Consider the following 21,951-nt stretch of genomic DNA (forward strand, 5'->3'; position numbering starts at 1 on the left):
ACCAGGTTTCCTGGACGGCAATGCAGAAAGCAAGTGTAAAGCTTAACAGTTGCCATAGCTCAGCCAGGTGGTGGAAAAAAACCACCACAGTTCCACTGGAGGATTATGATCTTGAGACTGGGAAGGCATGAAACTCTCAATGAGGCAGTCTACACCTCAGGGTCACCTGCTGCCACCAGATGAGTACCCGTGCGATCGACATCCATTGTGCCTGAGGGTCCAGTGAGATCTAGGTCCTCAGCAGATGCCAGAATCTGCACCTCATCCTCAGACACAGAGCTTGTAGGTATTGGTGGTGTGGGTGCCACCGCAGTGCCTTGGTTCTTGGGGGTCTTCTTCTTTTTAGGTTTCTCTCACTGATGCTTAGGTTTGTCCGGCTGTGAGGGCTTCACTGATTCCATCTCAGGGACTGAGGAGGACCATGAAGCCCTACAACCATCTAACCCTGGTTGCTTCAGCCACTGGCGGGTCTCAGCTTTGCCACTGGTAGGAACCTGGGAAGGGAGTGACACAAGGGATCCCTTCCGGGCAAAAGGAGCCAAAAAAGACTTACGCTACTCCAGCTGAGAAGTGGGGACCGAAGTCCAGGATAGTTGGGGGGGGGGGGGGGATGTTGCTCCTGAAGTAGGTTGTGCAGAAGCAACAGGGAGGGAGGTGCCCCCCACCATCAAGGGGACAGGTGGAGTCTGACAGCTCAGAGAGGCAACTGTACACGGCGAAACGGAAGATGGTAGAACCACTGTTGTAGCAGCGGTGTAGGTTGACGTCATATGCACAGGATGTAGCCTCTCATATTTTCTCTTAGCCTCAGTGTAGGTTAGTCGGTCCAGGGTCTTGTATTCCAGTATTTTTCTTTCTTTCTGGAGAATCCTGCAGTCTGGCGAGCAAGGTGAATGGTGCTCTCCGCAGTTGACACAGGTGGGAGGCGGGGCACAAGGAGTATTGGGATGTGAAGGACGTCCACAATCCTGACAGGTGACTCTGGAAGTACAGCAGGAAGACATTGATCGAACTTCCAACACTTAAAACACCGAATTGGGGGAGGGATATATGGCTTTACATCACAGTGCTAGATCATCACCTTGACCTTCTTGGGTAATGTGTAAATGAAGGCACCAGTGGCAACCTGATTATCCCTCAGACCCCAGTGGACGCACCAGACAAAATGGACACCTCACCACTCTAAATTGGTGTGCAGCTCATCATCAGACTGCAAAAGAAGGCCCTTGTGAAATATGAAACCCTGGACTGTATTTAAGATCTTATGGGGCATGATGGAAACAAAAAAATCCCCCAGCTTGTCACAGGTGAGTAGTGCCCGTGGCTGAGCAGAAGATGCTGTTTTGATCAAGCCCTCCACCTCCCCAAACTTGTCCTCTAAATGCTCCACAAAAAACTGAGGTTTCATTGACAAGAAAGATTCCCCATCAACTCTCGTACATAAAAGGTACCGGGTTGAATAAGATTCGCTGCCATCCTTAGGCTGGCATTCCTCCCATGCTGTGGCCAGAGGGGGGAAGGGGGGGGGGGACGATTTAGGGTCGTGTTTTTTAGCATTGAAGTTAGACCTTGACTGCTTAGAGACTGCTGGTGTTTGACCACCAGCAAGAGATGACGTACTACTCTTCAAGACGTGTCATTCACCCTGATGCCACCAACTCTGGCCAGGGGCCCTCCCCAAGGGTGCCACCCAGCCACAGCAAAGGCCACCTGGCAGTATGGCCATTGCTGGGAGTCCCAATGCCCCAGGGTGACAGGCATACCTGGGGAGTTAACGGTGCAGGCATCAGCAGAGCAATCCCTGAGTGGTCAAGGGGCTACACCCAACAGGGTACACGGCAGCCCCACCACAATGGACTGGCTACCATGCTGGATATCAGGCGCAAACGAGCTAAGAGGTCCATTATTGTTGACAGTGCAGAAAGCGATACTGCACAGAGGATGGAGGAAAATGCACCCAGGAGGGTGACCTCGTCCAACAGCTGGAGAACGAGCGGAAGTGCAGATCCACATCAACAAAGGACATGAGAGGTCTCAGCACATGACGGACACTATGCACCATGTAAGGCGCCCTTCCTCAATTGGCTCATTCTTCGAGTAAATTTTGAAAAATGGAGATTAAATCCTACAGGGGACCATCACATAAAGGCCTCTTACAACAGGCAGGAATACCTCGGGGCTATTCTAACGCCCAGACCCACAGGGGGAGGTGGGGGGAGGGGGGGGGGGGGTTGTACTCTATACCACTACTGGTCATTCCGTTTCCTGTTCCACTTGCGAATAGAGTGAGAGGAAAAACAACTGTCTACATGCCTCTGTACGAGTCCTTATTTCTTGTATCTTATCTTTGTGGTGCTTGCATGCAATGTAAGTTGGTGGCAGTAGAATCTTTCTGCAGTCAGCTTCAAATGCTGGATCTTAAAATTTTCTTAATAGTCTTTCTCAAAAAAGAACTTTGCCTTACCTCCAGGGAGTCCCATTTGGGCTCCAGAAGCATTTCCGTAACACGTGTTGTTCAAACCTACTAGTAACAAATCTAGCAGCCTGCCTCTGAACTGCTTCCATGTCTTTCTTCAATACAACCCGATATTGATCCCAAACATTCGAGCAGTATTCAAGAATAGGTCGCACCAGTGTACTATATGTGGTCTCCTTTACAGGTGAACCATTCTTTCTTAAAATTCTCCCAGTAAGTCGAAATTGACTATTAGCCTTCCCTACCACAATTGTCACATGCCCATTCCATTCCACATTACTCTGCAACGTTACGCCCAGATGTTCACACAACTTGACTGTGTTATGCAGGACACTAGTAATATTCTATCCAAACACTACAAGTTTGTTCTTCCTACTCATCTGCATTAACTTACATCTTTCCACATTCACAACTAGCTGACATTCATCACACCAACTAGGAATTTTGTCCAAGTCGTCTTGTATCTTCCTACAGCCAGTCAACTTCAACACCTTACCACACACTACAGCACCATCAGCAAACAAGTGCAGATTGCTGTGCACCCCACTGCCAAATCCGTTATGTATACAGAGAACAACAGTGGTCCTATCAACACTTTCTCTGGGCACTCCCGAGGATGCCCTCGTCTCTGATGAACACTCACTGTTGAAGACAACATACTGCGTTCTATTACTTAAGAAGTCTTCATGCCACTCACATATCTATGAACTTATTCCTTCATTAACAGCCTGCAATGGGGCACTGTGTCAAATGCTTTCCAGAAATTTAGAAATTGGAATCTGCCTGTCGCCGTTCATTCATAGTTCGCAGTGTGTCATGTGATAAAAGGGCAACCTGAGTTTCGCCCAAGTGATGCTTTCTAAAACCATGCCGATTCGTGAATAAAAGCTTCTCAGTCTCAAGAAAGTTTTAATAAATTCGAACTGAAAATGTGTTAAACACTCGCCTTTGAAAATTACCAGGTTGGGTCAGAATACCACCCAATAGTTGGATCATGCAAAGACCAGACACTTCTCTCCACTTGTTTGTGTGCTGGAGGAGGAGAACTGTTTTCACAACAGACGCTGTCGATCACAATAACAACCAGCACTTGCTGACAGCCAAATAAATTTGGTAATGGCCTGTTTGGAATTGAAGAACATGGGATTTGATAATATTTTACTAATTTTGGTTTTGACACTTTTAAAACTATTCACTGAGTTGCAAAATTATTGACTATTATTAATTCCACCCACTATCACATATAACAGTTACTGTTGCCTATAACTAAACTTGACTGTATTTGATTCTGAATTGGTGAGGGCAAAGAAATACCTAAGCCAGTCACTGTTGGATGTTTTGGTGTTTAGGTTTAACATGGTCATTAACTGTATTATTACACTGGTTTTCATAGTGACTAAATGTTATTTTCTGCTTAATTAAATTACTATTTTTAAAAGCTTCCACTTTAAATTCTGATCAAAGCAATGCAGATCAGTGGTATTACAAGTTAAACATGAAGTCAAAAATATTGAAACAAACAGTTTATGGGAGGATCAGAGCACGAGTTTGTGAGCTGTCACTTTAGTATACTTCTCTCATAATTATTACAGTCCAGAGAGATCCATTACAAAAATCTCAGGTATTTATATGGTGTACAGCTTATTGAGATCAATACGAATTTCTCAAGAGATGCTGTCAGGAAAATTGGCTGTAAATATTATTTTGATGTCGCAATTTGCATTCAGTAGTTAACTTTCCAAGATATATGCAGCAGAAACCTGATTGAGAACATTTACATACACAGCACTCAGGCTGCATAATTAGGGATTCACCTATTGTTGATGCACTATCTGACCACAGCATACAACTAGTGAAAAGAACAATGTAGAACCACACAGTTATTATACATATCGCATAATGCAAATATATTAATGATTTCAGGATACAGTGTTTTAGGGATTAGATAAAATAGGTGTATATTAGGTACTAATGTGAAATTCAAAGTATTTTGACTCCAGGTATTTTGAAGTAGCTCTCCTAAAAAAAAGCGGGCGGGGGGGGGGGGGGGGGGGGGTGTCCATTAAACAAAAAAAGAAAGAATGGCGTCAGCCACACAACTAAAGTGATTAAAATATCACATAAAAGAAAATGGAAATTTGTATAAAGGCTTTAAAAAGTAAATATCCTGTATTATTTCTACTCTACCAAATGTAGTGTATTACTTTCCAAGAATGTATACATCATTACATAAATTAATAATAAAGGTAACAAATAAAACTACATGACATACAGTGAAATGAGACAAAGGACAATCAGTCAGTGCACAAGATACTATCACAAACTGAAAGACTATGGTGTGACCGATAATTTGCAAGCTGCTTTTACCAAAATATAAGAGAAGATATTATAGAGTAGTGTCAAAATAAAATAGAAGCAATTTACTTTGTGCATCACAATCGGGAATCTGTAACGACTGTATGATTGAATTCAATTTCTATGTTTACCAACCAAATATTAAATGCCTACTCAATCTGTAATCTGTCCAACATCAAGACTAATAGAATTTATCACTGTAAAAACAAATGTTTTGAATCACACTTAACAAAAGAACAAAAACATTTACACTGAATAACTGTTACAATGCGGGAGTGAGACAATTTTAGTGACTGGGGAGAAATTACAAAGGGAAATCCACAAGCATCAATTTTAGGTCCTGTCCCATTCCTAATATATGTGAATAACCAACCACTTTAAATATATGATGCAGATTAGAACTTTTTGCGAAGGATACAAGTTTTATAACTAATCCAATTGAGAGAAAGTAACGAAAAACATTCTTAGCAATTTTTCCATAGAGTTTTTGAGTGGATGGAATACCACCAGAAGTAAGTAGTTCAACAAATGGCCACAAAAAACCGATTAATTACTTGCACAATGACACAAAAGTCTGAAAGATGTTAAAGTAATTTTAAATTTAGTCAAAAATCCTTTCTTTTGTCAACATCATCTATTCCACAGATGAATTTTTATTTAAAATCAAGTAGCCTACGTGGCTTTAAAAATTAAAAAATAAAGATATGTTTTTACAAAACCTTCAAACCCATCTCATTTCCAGCCATGAACAATATGTTTCCACCGAGTAAATGGCACATTAGAGATGAATATCAAAGAGAACTGCACAATACTGGCTAACCACTTCCTACATATACTCAACTGTGAATCACCAAAAGGAAGACTGCGCATTGAAAACACTTAACAAATCCAGTTTCAGAACCTCGAACAATACTGGAAACAGCAAATATCAGATCACTTAAAAACAAAAACACTTGTGCTGAAGGTAGCACTGCCACTGAGATGTGAAAGTTAGGAGCAGGTCTCAGGAAAGGTCAACTGAACACACAACAGATGTGGGATCTGAAGAGAATATTTAAGATCTTCCAATGTCCTCGCACAATTGCCACCCTTGTGATCTTTAAGATGATCTATGACTCAACAGACAGTGTTCTGACACTCCAAAAGAGCTCAAAGTGGACAGAAAGACCAGAGAACACATCTACCAAACTCTTACAAATACAGAATCAAAAGAATAAACACCAGAAATTCTGAGTGCAAAATAAATGTGAAATATTTAGACTTTGCTGGTGACTTTAATATCTTTCAATGCAAATAAAAGAGTTGTGGATGTGAAGAAGTGACTTGGAGATGTGAATTCCATTTCTCTTATCTGCACAAACTTCTATCTACAAGCATCACAGCTTAAAGTTTACAGTGCCAGTTTCTTAATGGAAAAGATTACATGACATGGGTACCCAGGCAAGCTGCTACAATTGACTACTGCTGGAGATAGAGGCGGGCAGACATTACAAACTTCATCTATCAACAGGATGGATTCCATCCCTCTTCTGCCTACATTCATGAGATCTGAAACTCTGCACTAAAATACTGATGCATCAGTCTTATGCTGGAAGTAAGAGTTCAACAATTATTGTCACATTCTTCACATTAACTAAACTTCGTCCCACGTGACTGTGTGTGCGTGCAGGCCGGACATGGGAGAGGGGAGGGTCATTGGTTGAGTGTCATATTTGCAAAATTGGCAATTAGGGGACAGAAATGAGCATTTGTGAAAAGAAACAGAGTTTCTCTGGATGACTGCAAAGCTTAATGTACTGTCCAAAAACACAATTAGGATACATACACAAAACTACTTAAATCATTTGTAATGGCCCTATATTCTAAAAAGCATAGCAATACAAGTACTGAAGCTAGCAAATAACTAAATAGCACTAAATGTTAAAAATGGAACTGAAAAAGAAGTACTAGGGTAACTATTACTTCTGGGAATACTTACCGAACATGAACAAACATGTAAGTCAGGTAGCGCCAGGCTTCGTATCGTTTATGTGGATCATACATAAGTGCCACTGCAGCAGGACCGTCTGCTGCTGTTGTTCCCATAGTAACAACATCAAACAGGAATGTAATCACCTGAAGACAGATAAAACATAAAATTACTGTGTAGGAAAGTCTTCATATTCAACATCTCTCCTACTAATGTGTGCCGTTTCTTAGGGTAAAGAGATAAAGAAAAAAAGAAAGAAGAGAAAAAAAGAGTATCTACTTATTTTATTTGATCTCCCAGAAATTGTTTTTTTCCCTACGCATATACACCTCCATCACTTGTATTTCTGAAAACAACTGAAATCTTTGGACATCAACAAAAAGACTTCTATATACTGAATACTATGAAACAAACAACAAGAAAGAGCAATTTCTATGACCAAATGAAAATTACCACAGGACATACATTTGCACTAAGATGCCGATGCCACACCTAACATGGAATTGATGTTTGGTTTGTGGGGCACTCAACTGCGAGCTCATCAGCACCTGTACAAAGTCCCAGTTTTTATACAGTCCAATATTTTACACAGCCCAATCTAGCCACTGTCACACATGATGATTATGATGAAATGATGAGGACAATATAAACACTCAGTCCCCTCAGCAGAGAAAATCCCCAACCCGGCCGGGAATCGAACCCAGGACCCCGTAATCCATAGGCAGCAATGCTAGCCACTAGACCATGAGCAGTGGACACCACACCCAACATGACTTGGCGAAATGGGATGCGCGCGCATGCCGTGTGTGTGTGTGTGTGTGTGTGTGTGTGTGTGTGTCCGTCCGTCCATAAAAACAAGACAGATTTAATGCACTTTGCCACATGTGATGGATATAGTTCCCACTTTCACACAGGCATTTGCTTCACACAATTCCTCAGCATCACAAAATATTTACTTTTATAGAACAATTTTATTAATCTGAAACTGCTTAACTGATTGTATCATGGATGTTAGTATTAGCCTAGTATTACAGCTTCCTGACAGACAAACTGTGTACCAGGCTGGCACTCGAATCTGAAAGAATGCCTTTTATATGCAATCCTCACACCCACCAAGTTATCAAAGCATAACTCATGACTCACCACCACAGCTTCACTTCTGCCAGCTCCTCTTCCCTATTTTCCAGTCCCAGTCCTCCTCCTCCCCTCCACCCCCCCCCCCCCCCCCCACACACACACACAAGCTTGTTGAATATATGCCCTATACAAGCTGTGGGTGTTCATTATGTTTGATTATTGTAGTCATGAATTTAAATTATTTTCAGCCATCCAAAAAAGTTTATAATCATTTTATCAGTTAACAGAAATTTCTCACTCTCTCTCTCTCTCTCTCTCTCTCTCTCTCTGAAACACACACACACACACACACACACACACACACACACACACACACACTTGCCAACTAATTCATTGCAAAATTCAACACATTTGGTTTTCGAATTAACTTCAACACCTGTAGTCCGAAAACAATTGGGTGCACTAAGTAGCTGATTACCTCTGTGGGACACATGGTACTCATGTGCAGTACAGAGCAAATGTTGGCAATATATCATCATTTCAAGCTGGAGATGGCCAATGTAAGAGTGGGTAGACAATGACAAACAAGTGGTTCAAATGGCTCTGAGCACTATGGGACTTAACATCTGAGATCGTCAGTCCCCTAGAACTTAGAACTACTTAAACCTAACTAACCTAAGGACATCACACACATCCATGCCCGAGGCAGGATTCGAACCTGCGACCGTAGCGGTCACGCGGTTCCAGACTGAAGCGCCTAGAACCGCTCGGTCGCGCCGGCCAGCAATGACAAACAAACTGATATCATCTACACAACTGAAAACTGCTCACATTTTCTGGATGACCATTCGATGACTTTCTATGTGTGCTGTGTATCAACATTCACTCAGCTGAAATAATTATTAATGATTTAGTATGAAGTACTAAATCTTGGCTGAGGTGACAAACAAATATGTAGCATATCACTAAGATATGATAATTTTATTTGCAATGCTCTGAAAACTACTGATTTACATTATGAACATAGACTTATTTGTACCCATGATTGAATGCATATCATGATTGTTGTGACAGTGCCACGACATTTAACAGTGCCGCTACGACAGTACACGCAAACGGCGATAGAGGCGCTCTGCAACTTGGCTGAGCGTGGGAATGCCACCTAGCTACGAACGGCGCCGGCCGCATGTCATGGCACAGCAGTTGAATGAGAGATACTGAGTTGTTGGTATGTAACCAGCTATTGTTTCTAAGTGCGTGTGTTTGAATATCCACGCAATTATTGGTGATTAAAGGTTATAACACTTTTTGGCAACGAGGTCAGATATTTTCACTGTGTTGTGGATTTGTGTGTTCGTGACGGGGCAGACATGGAACAGCTTATGCAAGCGTTCATTGAACAACAAACACAGCTGACGGCTGCTATTCAGGCGTTGTCGACGTTTCTTACTCATCGTCTGTCTTCCCCTTCTCCGCCTCCATTCCCTCATTACGACGAGGCCGCTGAAGACTGGGAGGATTATGAGAAGCGTTTGCGGCAACACTACTTGGCTTTCGGCGTTGTCGACGCTCCTATGTGTAAGTCGTTATTTCTATCTTGGATTTCCCACGGATCTATCAGCTGCTATCTCAGTTAGCCCCTCTGCGGGAACCTGCCTCCCTGTCCTTCCAAGAAATGTGTGACTTATTGTCTAACTATTACCACAAAAACACCCACGTCGCTGCCGCCCGCGTGGCATTCTACCGGTGTCGTAAACAGCCCCATCAATCTTACCGGGCTTGGGCGGCGGAACTACACAGTCTGAGTAGGAAATGTCAGTTTGTCACGGATACTCATCATGAGTCTTATGCTGATTCAATGGTTAGGGATGCTATTCTACGGCTTGCTCCTGATAAAGAAGTTCGGCAACGTGCCCTACAACTGCCAAACCCGTCGTCGTCGGAAGTTCTAAGCATAGCTCAATCCTTTGAAGTGTCTCACGCTGCTGGCGCGCAAATAGACACGTGGTGTGATGTAGGCACTGTACAGTCAACTTTCGACATGGACAATTTGCCTGTTTCACAGGAGAACGAAGATGTGGCGGCAGTTCACTCGCATAAACAACGTCGCGTTGGGCCGCAACGCTCGCAGCAACAACAGCAACCACAGAAGCAGGTTTGTTCCGCACTTCCTTCTTGTCCACATTGTTTCGTACAGCATGACAGGGCCGCGTGTCCAAAACGTTGGGCCACATGTAATTCATGTAGGAAAAAAGGCCACATTGCTTCTGTGTGTCAGTCCCCTAAAGTTCCTGTCGACGAGGACGAGGCATCAGACATGGATGTTAACTGTGTGCTTTCTCAAACAAATAAGTTGTTTGTTACTGTTCGTGTTCTGGATAAAGACATTCGCATGCAAGTGGACACTGGCTCTGCAGTAACTCTCATTAATTCTCGCACATATTTGGATTTGGGCTCCCCTCCCTTGTCTCCAGTTACGCGAAATCTGAGAACTTATAATAAACAGAAAATCCTATTGTTGGCCAGTTTGATGCTTCCACTGCCTACAAGTCTGTTGTTAGGCCCCTCATGTTTTATGTGGTGGATCATGCGGGCACTGAAAACCTGTTCGGTTATGATGCTTTCCAGTTGTTCGGGTTCTCCATTGATGATGATGTGCACCTCATATCTGAGGATATTCCATATCAACAGCTGGATGGATTGTGTTCTGAATTTTTGTCCATGTTCTCTGCTGGTCTGGGTCGTGCCAAGGATTTTGAAGCCCACATTACTCTTAAACCTACAGCTCGCCCTAAGTTTTTCCGGGCATGCCCTATTCCGGTGGCGTTGCGTGCACCTGTCAAGGCTGAGATAGACAGGTTAACAGCTTCAGGGATTCTCCTTCCAGTTACCTCCAGTGAATGGGCATCGCCAATCGTGGTGGTTTCTAAACCAAATGGGAGTCTGCGATTGTGTGGTGATTTTAAAGCCGCCGTCAACGCTCAGAGCCTCATTGACACTTATCCTCTCCCCCATCCTGAGGAGTTATTTACCAAGCTCGCTGGGGGCCAGTTCTTTTCCAAACTTGACTTATCGGAGGCGTACCATCAGTTGCCGTTGGATGCTTCTTCCAAGGAATTTCTTCTAGTCATCAACACTCCTTGTGGGTTGTATCAGTACCAGCGGTTATCATTTGGCGTCGCTAGCGCGCCGGCCATTTTTCAGCTGTTTTTGGAACAGCTCACGGCTTCCGTTCCTGGCTGCATAAACTATCTGGATGACATTGTTGTCAGGGGGGCCTCCACTGAGGAGCACCTTCGCAATTTGTGTTCACTGTTTCGGGTTTTGCATTCGGCTGGGTTGAAGTGCAATCTGGACAAGTCACAGTTCTTCCAACCCTCCATTGTGTATCTTGGTTTCCACTTGTCCCGTGAGGGTATACGTCCTCTACGTCAGCACATTGCGGCCATTAACGCTCTACCCCGGCAGTCAAAGAACTTCAGGCGTTTCTAGGCAAGATTGCTTATTATCACAAATTAATTCCATCCGCGGCGGCGGTAGCTCATCCTCTGCATCAGCTGTTATGCAAAAATGTCCCTTTCTGTTCGTCCGATGAGTGTGAGCAGGTTTTTGTCTGCCTGAAGGCTCATTTGCAGTCGGCGCCTTGTCTTGCCACATTCTGTCCGGGTCAGCACTTGGTTCTGGCGACTGACGCATCACAGTATGGCCTAGGGGCCCATCGGTATGAGGATGGGTCGGAATGACCCATCGCCTATGCTTCCAAGACCCTCACGGATGCGCAACGGCATTACTCTCAAATCGAAAAGGAGGCGCTCGCTATCATTTATGCTCTAAAAAAGTTCAGAGTTTTTTTGTATGGTTCTAAGTTTCACCTCATCACCGACCACAAGCCACTGGTGTATCTGTTCAGCCCATCGGCGTCGCTTCCGGATAAGGCAGCTCACCGCCTGCAACGTTGGGCCTTATACTTGTCTCGTTTTCACTATGAGACTCACTATCGCCCCACGGCCCAGCACACCAACGCTGACGCATTGTCGCGATTGCCGATGGGCCCCGACCCGGTTTTCGATCGTGATGAACTACTCTGTTTCCACATTGATGAGGAAGAACGTCGTGCGGTCGAGGGTTTTCCACTTACAGGTTCGCAGGTCACGTCGTCTACTGCGCGGGACCCGGTCCTGCGTCAGGTGATTGGTTTTGTTCAACGGGGTTGGCCGGACAGGACCAAGGGCCGGGCATCGGATCCCCTTCGCAATTCCATGCCTTGCGCCTTCGTCTGTCTGTTCGTGATGGTGTTGTTCTTCTGGCCATGGATGGCGCATCTCCACGGGTCATGGTGCCAGCCTCTCTTCGCAAAGATGTTCTCAAATTGTTGCATGAAGGCCATTGGGGGATTTCTCGGACTAAGTCCCTGGCCCGCAGGCACGTTTATTGGCCCGGTATTGATTCGGACATCGCCCACATGGTTGCTGCGTGTGGTCAGTGTGCTCAACAACTGGCTGCACCTCGTACAATGCCCTCTCCGTGGCCTGATCCAGCGCAGCCATGGGAACGGGTGCACGCTGACTTTGCCGGCCCCTCCCTCGGTACTTATTGACTACTGTTGATTGACGCCTTCTTGAAGTTTCCGTTTGTTGTTCGATGTCCGTCACCCACCACTGCGGCGATGACGCTGGCTTTGTCCAAAATCTTTGCGCTAGAAGGTCTTCCATCCACAATCGTCACGGACAATGGCCCTCAGTTCTCTTCGCAGGCCTTCCGTGATTTTTGTACTGGACAAGGGATTCATCATGTTACAGCACTGCCCTTCCATCCGCAATCGAATGGGGAGGTCGAGCGCCTTGTCCGCACTTTCAAAAGCCAGATGAAAAAATTCCTTAGTGATTTTTCCACAGATGACACTCTGCTGCAATTTCTGAGTTCTTATCGCTTCACGCCTTTGGGTGATCGCAGCCCTGCTGAACTCTTGCATGGCCGCCAACCGCGCACTCTACTGCACCTGCTTCACCCTTGTGCTGTGTCCCCTAGTGCGGGAAGATACTCGGTGGGCACCGACGTGTGGGCACGAGAGTATGGATCTCGCCCTAAATGGATTCAAGGGGTGGTCAAGGCTCTTCGCGGCCGCCGGCTTTGTGAAATACGTGCGGCCGCCGGCGTGGTTGTTCGCCATTATGACCAGATGCGTCCATGAGTGGTGGCCACGCCGGTGCCACCGCCCCATCCTTCGCCTCCACCAGCCCGAGAAGCCCGTCCTGTTGCTGCTGCCGATCTACCGTACATGTTGATGCAGCCGACGTCGCTACCGTTTCCGAGTACGCTGAAACCGGCCCCAGTCGCGACACCGCCTTCTCCGGGACCCATCTCGCTGGGGCACACCCCCAGGTCCACGACACCTATGGATGCTGCTCCAGAGTTTCCACCCATCATCTCGTCCAGGAGGCACATTCTATGCACAAGCTTCCGTCCTGGACATTTTCGACCATACTCTCGTGTCTCTCTGCGGGACACAAGAGGCCATGGATGTCTCCGCACTGTCCATGTCTCCAAGGAAGTGAGTGTTTTTTTTTTTTTTTTTTTCAAGGGGGGAAAAGTGTTGTGACAGTGCCACGACATTTAACAGTGCCGCCACGACAGTACACGCAAACGGCGATAGAGGCGCTCCGCAACTCGGCTGAGCGCGGGAGCACCATCTAGCTACGAACGGCGCCGGCCGGCTGTCATGGCATGGCAGTCAAATGAGAGATACTGAGTTGTTATCATGTAACCAGCTATTGTTTCTAGTGAGTGTGTTTGAATATCCACGCAATTATTGGTGATTAAAGGTTATAACAATGACATTGTTACATTATTGGTTACTGAGAATCAGCTGCTGCTGCAGCTGCCCCACCATCTTAAAACCCCATCATAGGTCACAGCAGTTAACAATATTTACTTTTAGTTACATCCATCAATTGCCCTCAAAGTTTTACATCGTAAATAGCAACATACTACAGAAATTTCCACTATGTTCATACACTATCTACAGGAAGTTCACTGTATTTGTTGGCACGTTACTCCAAAGACTGGTATTTCTTTAAAACCTGTCATTAATAAAAATGTCAAATCTATGATACACTTTAATGATGATGTAGATGGCAGTATTTAAATTTATATGATTTTCAGCACTATCTGTAATGTTGCAACACACTATTATTCTAAAGCCCAGTGTTCGTGATAATAATTTTCACAAGTGATAAAGAAAATGTTGCCTTCTTAAGAACATTCATGCAGTGAAAAGCACATTGGTGAAAGATTGCCCAAAATCTAACATACTGAAACAGTTACAGTTCATCCAAAAGCATTAATGTTGGGCTACATAGTTCTCACATGGAATGCTGTGACTGATATGAGGATTTCTTGGTTCTAAGGATATGGGTTGGTCGTCAAAGTAGGAGTCGTCAAAGATTCAGACCTGCCGCAGGGATGCTATGTGTTCATGCTGAATAATAGGGTATTGTGTGGAATAACAGCTGTGGCTCTCCAATAATATTATGCTGTATGGCTCAGTATGAAACAGGAGGCGTTCCTCCCCCTACCATTCTGCCCTCAATCTGGTACTGTCACACTGCTGTAAAGATGGGAATAGAATTCTCACTCTCTCAAAGAAAGCATAAATGCCTGTTCAACTGTTCTTTTACCATCAGTTAGTATGAAGTAAAAGAAATTGCTCAGGTCTTGCATTCATCAGAGTGCCACATGAAGGGGTACTCTTAACTTGTAAAATAGGGTACAGTAGAAAAATAACCAAATCTAAATGTAATTAAAAACAGAGTGGAAGGGGGATGACTAAGGCGGCTGGCAGATGAGGTAGGGTATAGGGCCACCTTAACTCAGCAGGCAGTGGGAAGCACCCCAGACACAACAACTGCATCCTGATTGCAGCTAAAAATATTAGATCCAAGAATAAAAAGCATTTTCTTGGAGCAGACGAACGATCAGAAAGACAATTATTGTTGTCATGACAGTCATGCAAGGAGACACCTGAAGTAATGGCTTTTATACCATGGGTTTGCTCAGTACTTTTACATTTTAATTTTTTATGTTACATTCACTGAATGTTTGTAACAGGTCTACACTCTTGTTTTACTTGTTCAACTTTGTCAGTTTAATAAAATGGGGAAACAGAGGGAACTACACGTCCTGCAATTTCTTAATTTTTTAATCTGGACTGACAGTTGGACTCTCGAAAACAAAGCCTACACACAACATACAATTTAGAGTTTACATTGGGTGTGAAATCTGTTCTTGATATTGCTTTAATATATTGTTCTTGAGACAAGTTTGGCTGGGAAATTTTTAAAATGAAGCTCTTTTCAATTTAACACTTTGGCTCGTGCAAAGAGATAAACAGCAACATGCCACTGCTATTGGTAAACTGAAACCTATAACATGATGTTACTGTGTTAACATAATGTATGACAAGAGCGTAATAAATAAATAATTAGAGCACAAAATTAAAAATGGAGTGTGAAACACAAAACTAATATCAAGTTTATGCAGGCATTGTGATGGTTTCCTATAGTAAACTGATACAATTACATACCTTCTCATAATGAAACAAATCCACAGTAATTCCTTTATCACACCTAAATATATTCTCACAAATCTAGACAGAAAAAAGCGATAAAGGACAGTGTTACGTCCCATTTGTACGTTGTTTCTACAGCTCATCCAGTGTGGGTATACTGCACACTACTAGCACCACAGCACTCAATGTAGTAACTCCAAGATGTTCACTGAATAGCATGAACACTGGCTGAAGTGAGAAGGCCAGAATAATAGTAGCAGGTGATGGACTAGGAAGTGGGCCATGAGGTGTTCAGCAAGAATCCATGCATCAGCAGAAACAACACAATGAAGGAGGAGGCTCAGAACAGTTATTTATCTTAGGCAGCCCAGTAGATCCCAGAGCTTGCCCCACACCTGGGATGAAGAGGTGCACGGTAAACACGAGGGGACGCAACACTCCCTACAACACTTCTTACTGCATTTGCTGGGCAGTGAGCCTGTCCAGAAGCCCACTTAAGAGTGACGAGGGCAGTCTGCAAAGGATGTGGCTTAAGATGTTGCACAGTTACAAAAACCACTGTTTAGCACTCATTGCAGTGAGGCCACAGGGTTCGAGGAAGAGATCAACAGCTGAAAAGCTGCGACGGGCTGTACTAAAGGGAACTGGGGTACCTACGAAGATCAGGATCAGAAAGAAGTTAGGCACACATAAGGTCCCTACAAAACAACAGGGTACTCCACCACAGGTGGTCAAGCACACTGAAATCCCAAAGATGAAAAAGGCAGAGGGCAGAGACTTGTTGATGAAGATATCAATTAAGATGGCCATTTCAACATCAGTAACTGTGCTACTCAAAAGGGATCCCTGTCACCATTTGATGCTAGAGGTTGATGCCCGGTTGGCCAGGATGTGGGGAGTCGAGGTCCCCAGGTACAGTGCTGAGGAAGCACACAATTTAGTTACACACCTAACAAAGAGCAACACCGAATGAATGGAGAGAAGCAGTATTTAAGTACAAGAGGAACTGTTAATGCCTTGTCCAAGGTAGTGACAAAATTTGGACCCACTGGGAAAGTATATAATTGATCTTAGTTTTCCTGGGCTTCAAAATGTGAAAGGTGATCAGAAACACTAAGTTTGTGGGCTTTCCATTCCATACTAAGGTAGCAAATTTCAGTGATTGGAAATATGTGGGAGGGAGTGAGGCTGTCACCAGAATCCACAATTGACACTGAATTATCATTGCTCACATGATGAGTTTTCATGACGTAACCAAACAGGCACCACAAACTGGGTTATTCATACAATGAGGAAAATATACCCAAAGTATTGGCATTTAAAGCATTGCATTGGCCACCTACTCTGGCCAAGGACTCTCCCCATTGGCACCACCGAGCCACAGCAGAGACCATCTGGCATGATGCCACTGCTTCAAAATTACAGTGCCCCAGAAAAGACAGATACCTAATACTTGGCATGCATGGAGAGGTAACAGCTCTGACATCAACAGTGAGATCCTATGTAGAGGAGGGGCTACCACCGTGCAAGTACTTTACACCCTACCACATGGACTGACTACCACAGAGGGCTTTGGGCAGCCTGCCCCACGTAGCCCACATGCCTGTAAATTTTTTTGAAAAGATGGAAGGCTCAACTTTGTGGGGGCCAAACAAGAGTTAAACAAAACAAATGTTGTGAAGTTTCGAGAAAATAAATAAATAAAGTGATTGAATCCATAATTGGTGTCCTGGTAGACAAGCCTGGTTGTGAAAGAATCCATCGTCCAGACCAAGTCTGAGAAAACATATGATCTGAGGTAAAGATAGCAGCACAGAAAAGAAAGAAGCACTGAAAGTGATCATGGTCCCATCCTCGCATGCACACACCCTCGAAACAATTGTTAGCCCCTTGGTTGGCTAACCTGCAGAGCAAGTTACTCACACACTTTTCCATCTACTCAATTAACTCTGTGGCCCTAAATACATACATTTGGTACGTACTGTTAACAGCACTGTTCAACTAAAAAACATTACTAACATAGAAAATCTCTATATGCCACTTTTTCTCTGTTTAATGTCCCATATTTAATCTGAAATACCACTCTGAATTTGACTTACTAGTAATACATAGGCTCTTTTTCTATTTTATTACCACATCGCATCACCATTTACAGTCTTGTAACGAGGGAAACCTATTGGTTTTCATTTCTGCATCTACATCTACACTCTGCAAAACACTGTGAGGAGTTGGCACGGGGTATTTCTCATTGAACTAGTTATTAGGGTTTCTTTCTGTTCCATTCACATATGGAGAATGAGAAGAATGACTGACTGAATGCCTCTGGCATGCAGTAATAATTCTAATCATATCCCCATCCCTATGTGAGCAATACGTAAGGATCTTTAGTATATTTCTAGAGTCATCATTTAAAGCCAGTTCTTGAAACTTTGTTAACAGACTTTCTCGGAAAAGTTTACGTCTGCCTTCAATGGTTTTCCAGTTCAGTTTCTTCCATACCTCTATGACATTCTCCAACAAATCAAACAAACCTGTGACCATTCATGCTGCTCTTCTATGTATACATTCAATATGCTCCTCACACACTTGCGCAGTATTCTAGAACCGGTCACACAAGTGATTTCTACACAATCTCCTTCATAGACTGATTGCACTTCTCCAGTATTCAACAAATAAACTGAAGTCTACCACCCGCTTTACCCATGACTGCACCTGTGTGTTCATTCCATTTCATGCCCCTACAAAGTGACACCCAGCTATTTGTACAAGTTGGCCGATTCCAACAGTGACATTGATATTATGTCTTATCATTTTGCGAAGTGAACACACACTTCCCTGGGGTACTCCCGTAGCTGCTCCTACATCTGACGACAACTGTCCATCCAAGATAACAGGCTACATCCTGCCTACCAAGAAGTTCTCAGTCCAGTCACAAATTTCACTTGATACTCCATATGATGTGCTTTTGACACTAAGTGTAGGTGTGGCACTGAGTCAAATGCTTTTCGGAAATCAAGAAATATTGCATCTGACTGACTGCCTTGATCCAAAGCTTTCAGTTTGTCATGTGAGAAAAGGGCATGTTGAATATTACATAATTGATGTTTTTGAAATCCATACTGGTTGGCTTTGTGGCAGTCATTCTGTACCAGATACCTTATTACGTTTGAACTTAGAATATGCACTAAGATTCTACAACAAATTGATGTCAAGGATACTGGGCAGTTGTTTTGTGGATCACTTCTACTACCGTTCTTGTACATAGGTGTGAACTGTGCTTTTTTCTGAGAACTGGGTATGGTTTTCTGTTCAAGGGATCTACGGTAAATTATAGATAGAAGAGGGGCAAGCTCAGCCGCAAATTCAGTATAGAATTTGATATGGATCCCATTGGGTGCTGGAGCTTTTTTTCAATTTTAATGTTATCAGCTGTTTCTCAACACGACAGACACTAATTCTCATACTGCTCATCTTTTCAGAGATACGAGGTATAAACAGGGATAGTTCTCCTGTATTTTCCTTTTTAAAGGACCATTTGAAAACAGAGTTAAGTATTTCAGCTTTTGCTTTGCTACACTCTGCTCCACCATATTTATAATGAGGCAGCTAGCACAGTATGCAGACAAACAACTTCTGTGCACAGTACACCACGGACTCTTCAAACCATACCCGCAGAATGGAGTGATAGTGTGGGGAAACTCAAACATTCAAGAAATAAAAAGGACGTTCACATAAAAAAAAGTCAGAATCATATTAAGAAGAAAGACTTCTGAACATGCAGAAACTGCTTCAAAAGACTAGGCATCTCAACTTTTATCTCCTTGTACATCTATAAAACTACACTATATGTCACAAAAGATAGTGCAGAGTGGACTACAAATCCTAGTGTACACACCCACAACACATGGAGGAAGAATGACATACAAAGCATACCCCACTGACTGACAATGCTTGAAAAAGGACCCCAGTCTCAGGTATCAAATTACTAAGAAGTTTGCCCGAGAAACTGCATGCCAACATACATGACACAAATTTTTCAAAGAACATACAAGACTATCTGGTGGAAAAGGAATTTTACAGTGTTGATGAGTACCGCTAACATTAAATTTGTAAATGATGTTAATTACAACCAATGATGTTAGAACAATTAAGAAGTATGTTCCTGGTCATCTTTTCATGACAGTTAATCTTTAAACCACCTTCTACATGTTTTGATAAAAGCATGTAAGCCATCAGAAGATGAACATACGAATCAAAATATTGGTAACACAGCTATTTTAATAAAGTAAATAAAAATCAAATTGTAGCTGATCCTAGTGTGTACAATCAATGCTCTGTAAATTAATGGACTGGCATGCAATATTAATACTAAGCTCAGTCTTTTTTTGCATGTGCTGAAGTTCACTATAATGAAGTACTATCTTAAGAGAGAAAAAAGAAAACTATGCAAATATTCTATCAGAACTTTGTAAGGTTTCAAAGTGCTATAGTTGGCAACTTGCTCTAAATGTTCAAAATGTTACAAAACACTCAAACATGGTATCCTATGAATACAATATCAATGACTCAAAACTGGAATCAGTCAACTCATAAAAATAACTGGTTGAAACAGTTTGTTTGGATATGTAATGAAATGATCATATAGGATCAGTCATAGGTGAAATAAGTGTCAGACTTAAGTTCAGTGGTAGGAAAGTCATAAAATAGTCAGTGAGTCTACAAAGAAGAAAACTCTTGAGTAGGTTGCTCAAGTGTGAGAGACCCATGTCAAATGCAACTAACAGTAGATATAAACATATACAACCAAGGCCAGACCGAGCAGTAACAGGCTTTTTGCTTCATGGGAAAGCTTCCACGAAATGCTGAAAAACAAGGACTGGCAAACGCTTGAAGATAACTATCAACTGTCTTGCAAGAGCTACCTACAAAGTTTTGAGAACCAGTAACTGCATGAGGAAGATCCCGAAGCTCCTATGATTGTTCCCATAGGGACCAGGCATCCACAACTGACTGATTAGAGTGAGTGGAGAGGCATTTATAAGCAATCTTTCTTCTTGTGCTCCATATGTGAATGGAACAGGAAGAAACTCTAATATGTGGTGCAACATTATGAATAGGATAGATTGCTACTCAACATATAGTGGAATTGAGTCATAGACAGGAACAACAAAAAGACAGCTAAACAAGTATACACACACACACACACACACACACACACACACACACACACACACACACACACACATGCGTAAACAGAACACACACACTCCTGTCCCTGGCCGCCAAGGCCAGATTGCAAGATCAGAGAAGCAATCTGGGTGGTTGGGGTAAAGAAGACGTTGGGGTGGAGAGGGGGAGGGATAGCAAGGTAGGGGTGGAGGATGAAGTGCTACTTGTTGGAGCAAGAGACTTAGTGCAGACAGGACAGGGCAACTAGTTGCAGTCAGAAGGTTAGATTTTGGGTGGTAGGGGGTGGGGAGGATGGGAGAAGGGAGTAGAAAAGAAGAGAAGTTCAGAGATTATGGGTGTGTTTGTGGAACAGAACACTGTGTAGGGCTGGAGTGGAAGCAGGGAAAGGGATAGGTGGGTGAAGGACAATGAGTAACAAAGGTTGAGGTGGTCAGGAAGGATTTCTCTAGACGGCCAATGAATATGTTGGCAGAGGATAGTGCCATGCGGGTACCCATTGCTGTACCCCGTATTTCTTTGTAGGTGATGCCTTCAAAGGTAAGGTAATTATTGGTGGTCAAATGGGACTACCTTCCCATTCCTATCTGAAATTCCTTCCTCATGTCAACATTTTTTGAAGAGCTCATTTTAGATTGAATTTCTAACTTTCCGGACTTTATACTGTTATGTCTATACCTAGTTCCAGTAGTAAACTGCCCTTTAAAAAAAATAGTACAATTGAGTTTACTACTTCAGATTAAATTTCACATGAATACATTACCTGATTTATATTAGTAGTAGTAAACTGCCCTTTAAAAATTAGTACAAACGAGTTTACTATTTGTTACCTGATTTATATTAGCAACTAAGGGGAGTAAGCCATTTGTTAGTAATTCAACTTTGAAATTTTGTTATATGAACTGTGGAGTCATGTAGCACCACAAATTCTTGACTATTTTCTCCTTTCATATTTCTGAAAAGCTACTATATTTATTCATTATGATTATTTAAAATGATAGCTCTCCTTGAGAGCTATCACAGACACCAATAACAATATCTTATTCAAAGTAATTTGTTCATAATTAACTAAAATGCAATTTAAATTGCTGTACTGTAACACTCACTGAAAGTGTATATGAAATTAAGTACACTCTTCCAAACTGCATATCAGAACATGTAGTGCAATATGTGGCCCACTTTTTGGTGCAAGTAACTAAAATCATCTAATGACTTTTCCCTAATTGTTATTTTGTAAATCTTACATTTAACAATGTATTCAATTGTTTAATCAAACAATGGAAAATCCAGGATGGAATATAACAATACCAGAGAAGGAAA

General features: G+C 42.9%; 1 protein-coding gene across 1 annotated transcript in view; it reads right to left on the minus strand.

The window, feature by feature from the left end:
• The window catches only part of LOC126100690 (rhomboid-related protein 2-like), a 62,083-nt gene that overhangs the window by 30,746 nt on the left and 9,386 nt on the right, over positions 1–21,951 (minus strand). Inside the window, exon 5 of the mRNA XM_049911306.1 lies at positions 6,810–6,946. Coding sequence (XP_049767263.1) covers positions 6,810–6,946 — 137 coding nt within the window. The remainder of the gene's footprint in view (positions 1–6,809; positions 6,947–21,951) is intronic.

Source organism: Schistocerca cancellata, chromosome 9 (genome assembly GCF_023864275.1).
Source record: "Schistocerca cancellata isolate TAMUIC-IGC-003103 chromosome 9, iqSchCanc2.1, whole genome shotgun sequence".
In the NCBI taxonomy this organism is placed as follows: Eukaryota; Metazoa; Arthropoda; class Insecta; order Orthoptera; family Acrididae; genus Schistocerca; species Schistocerca cancellata.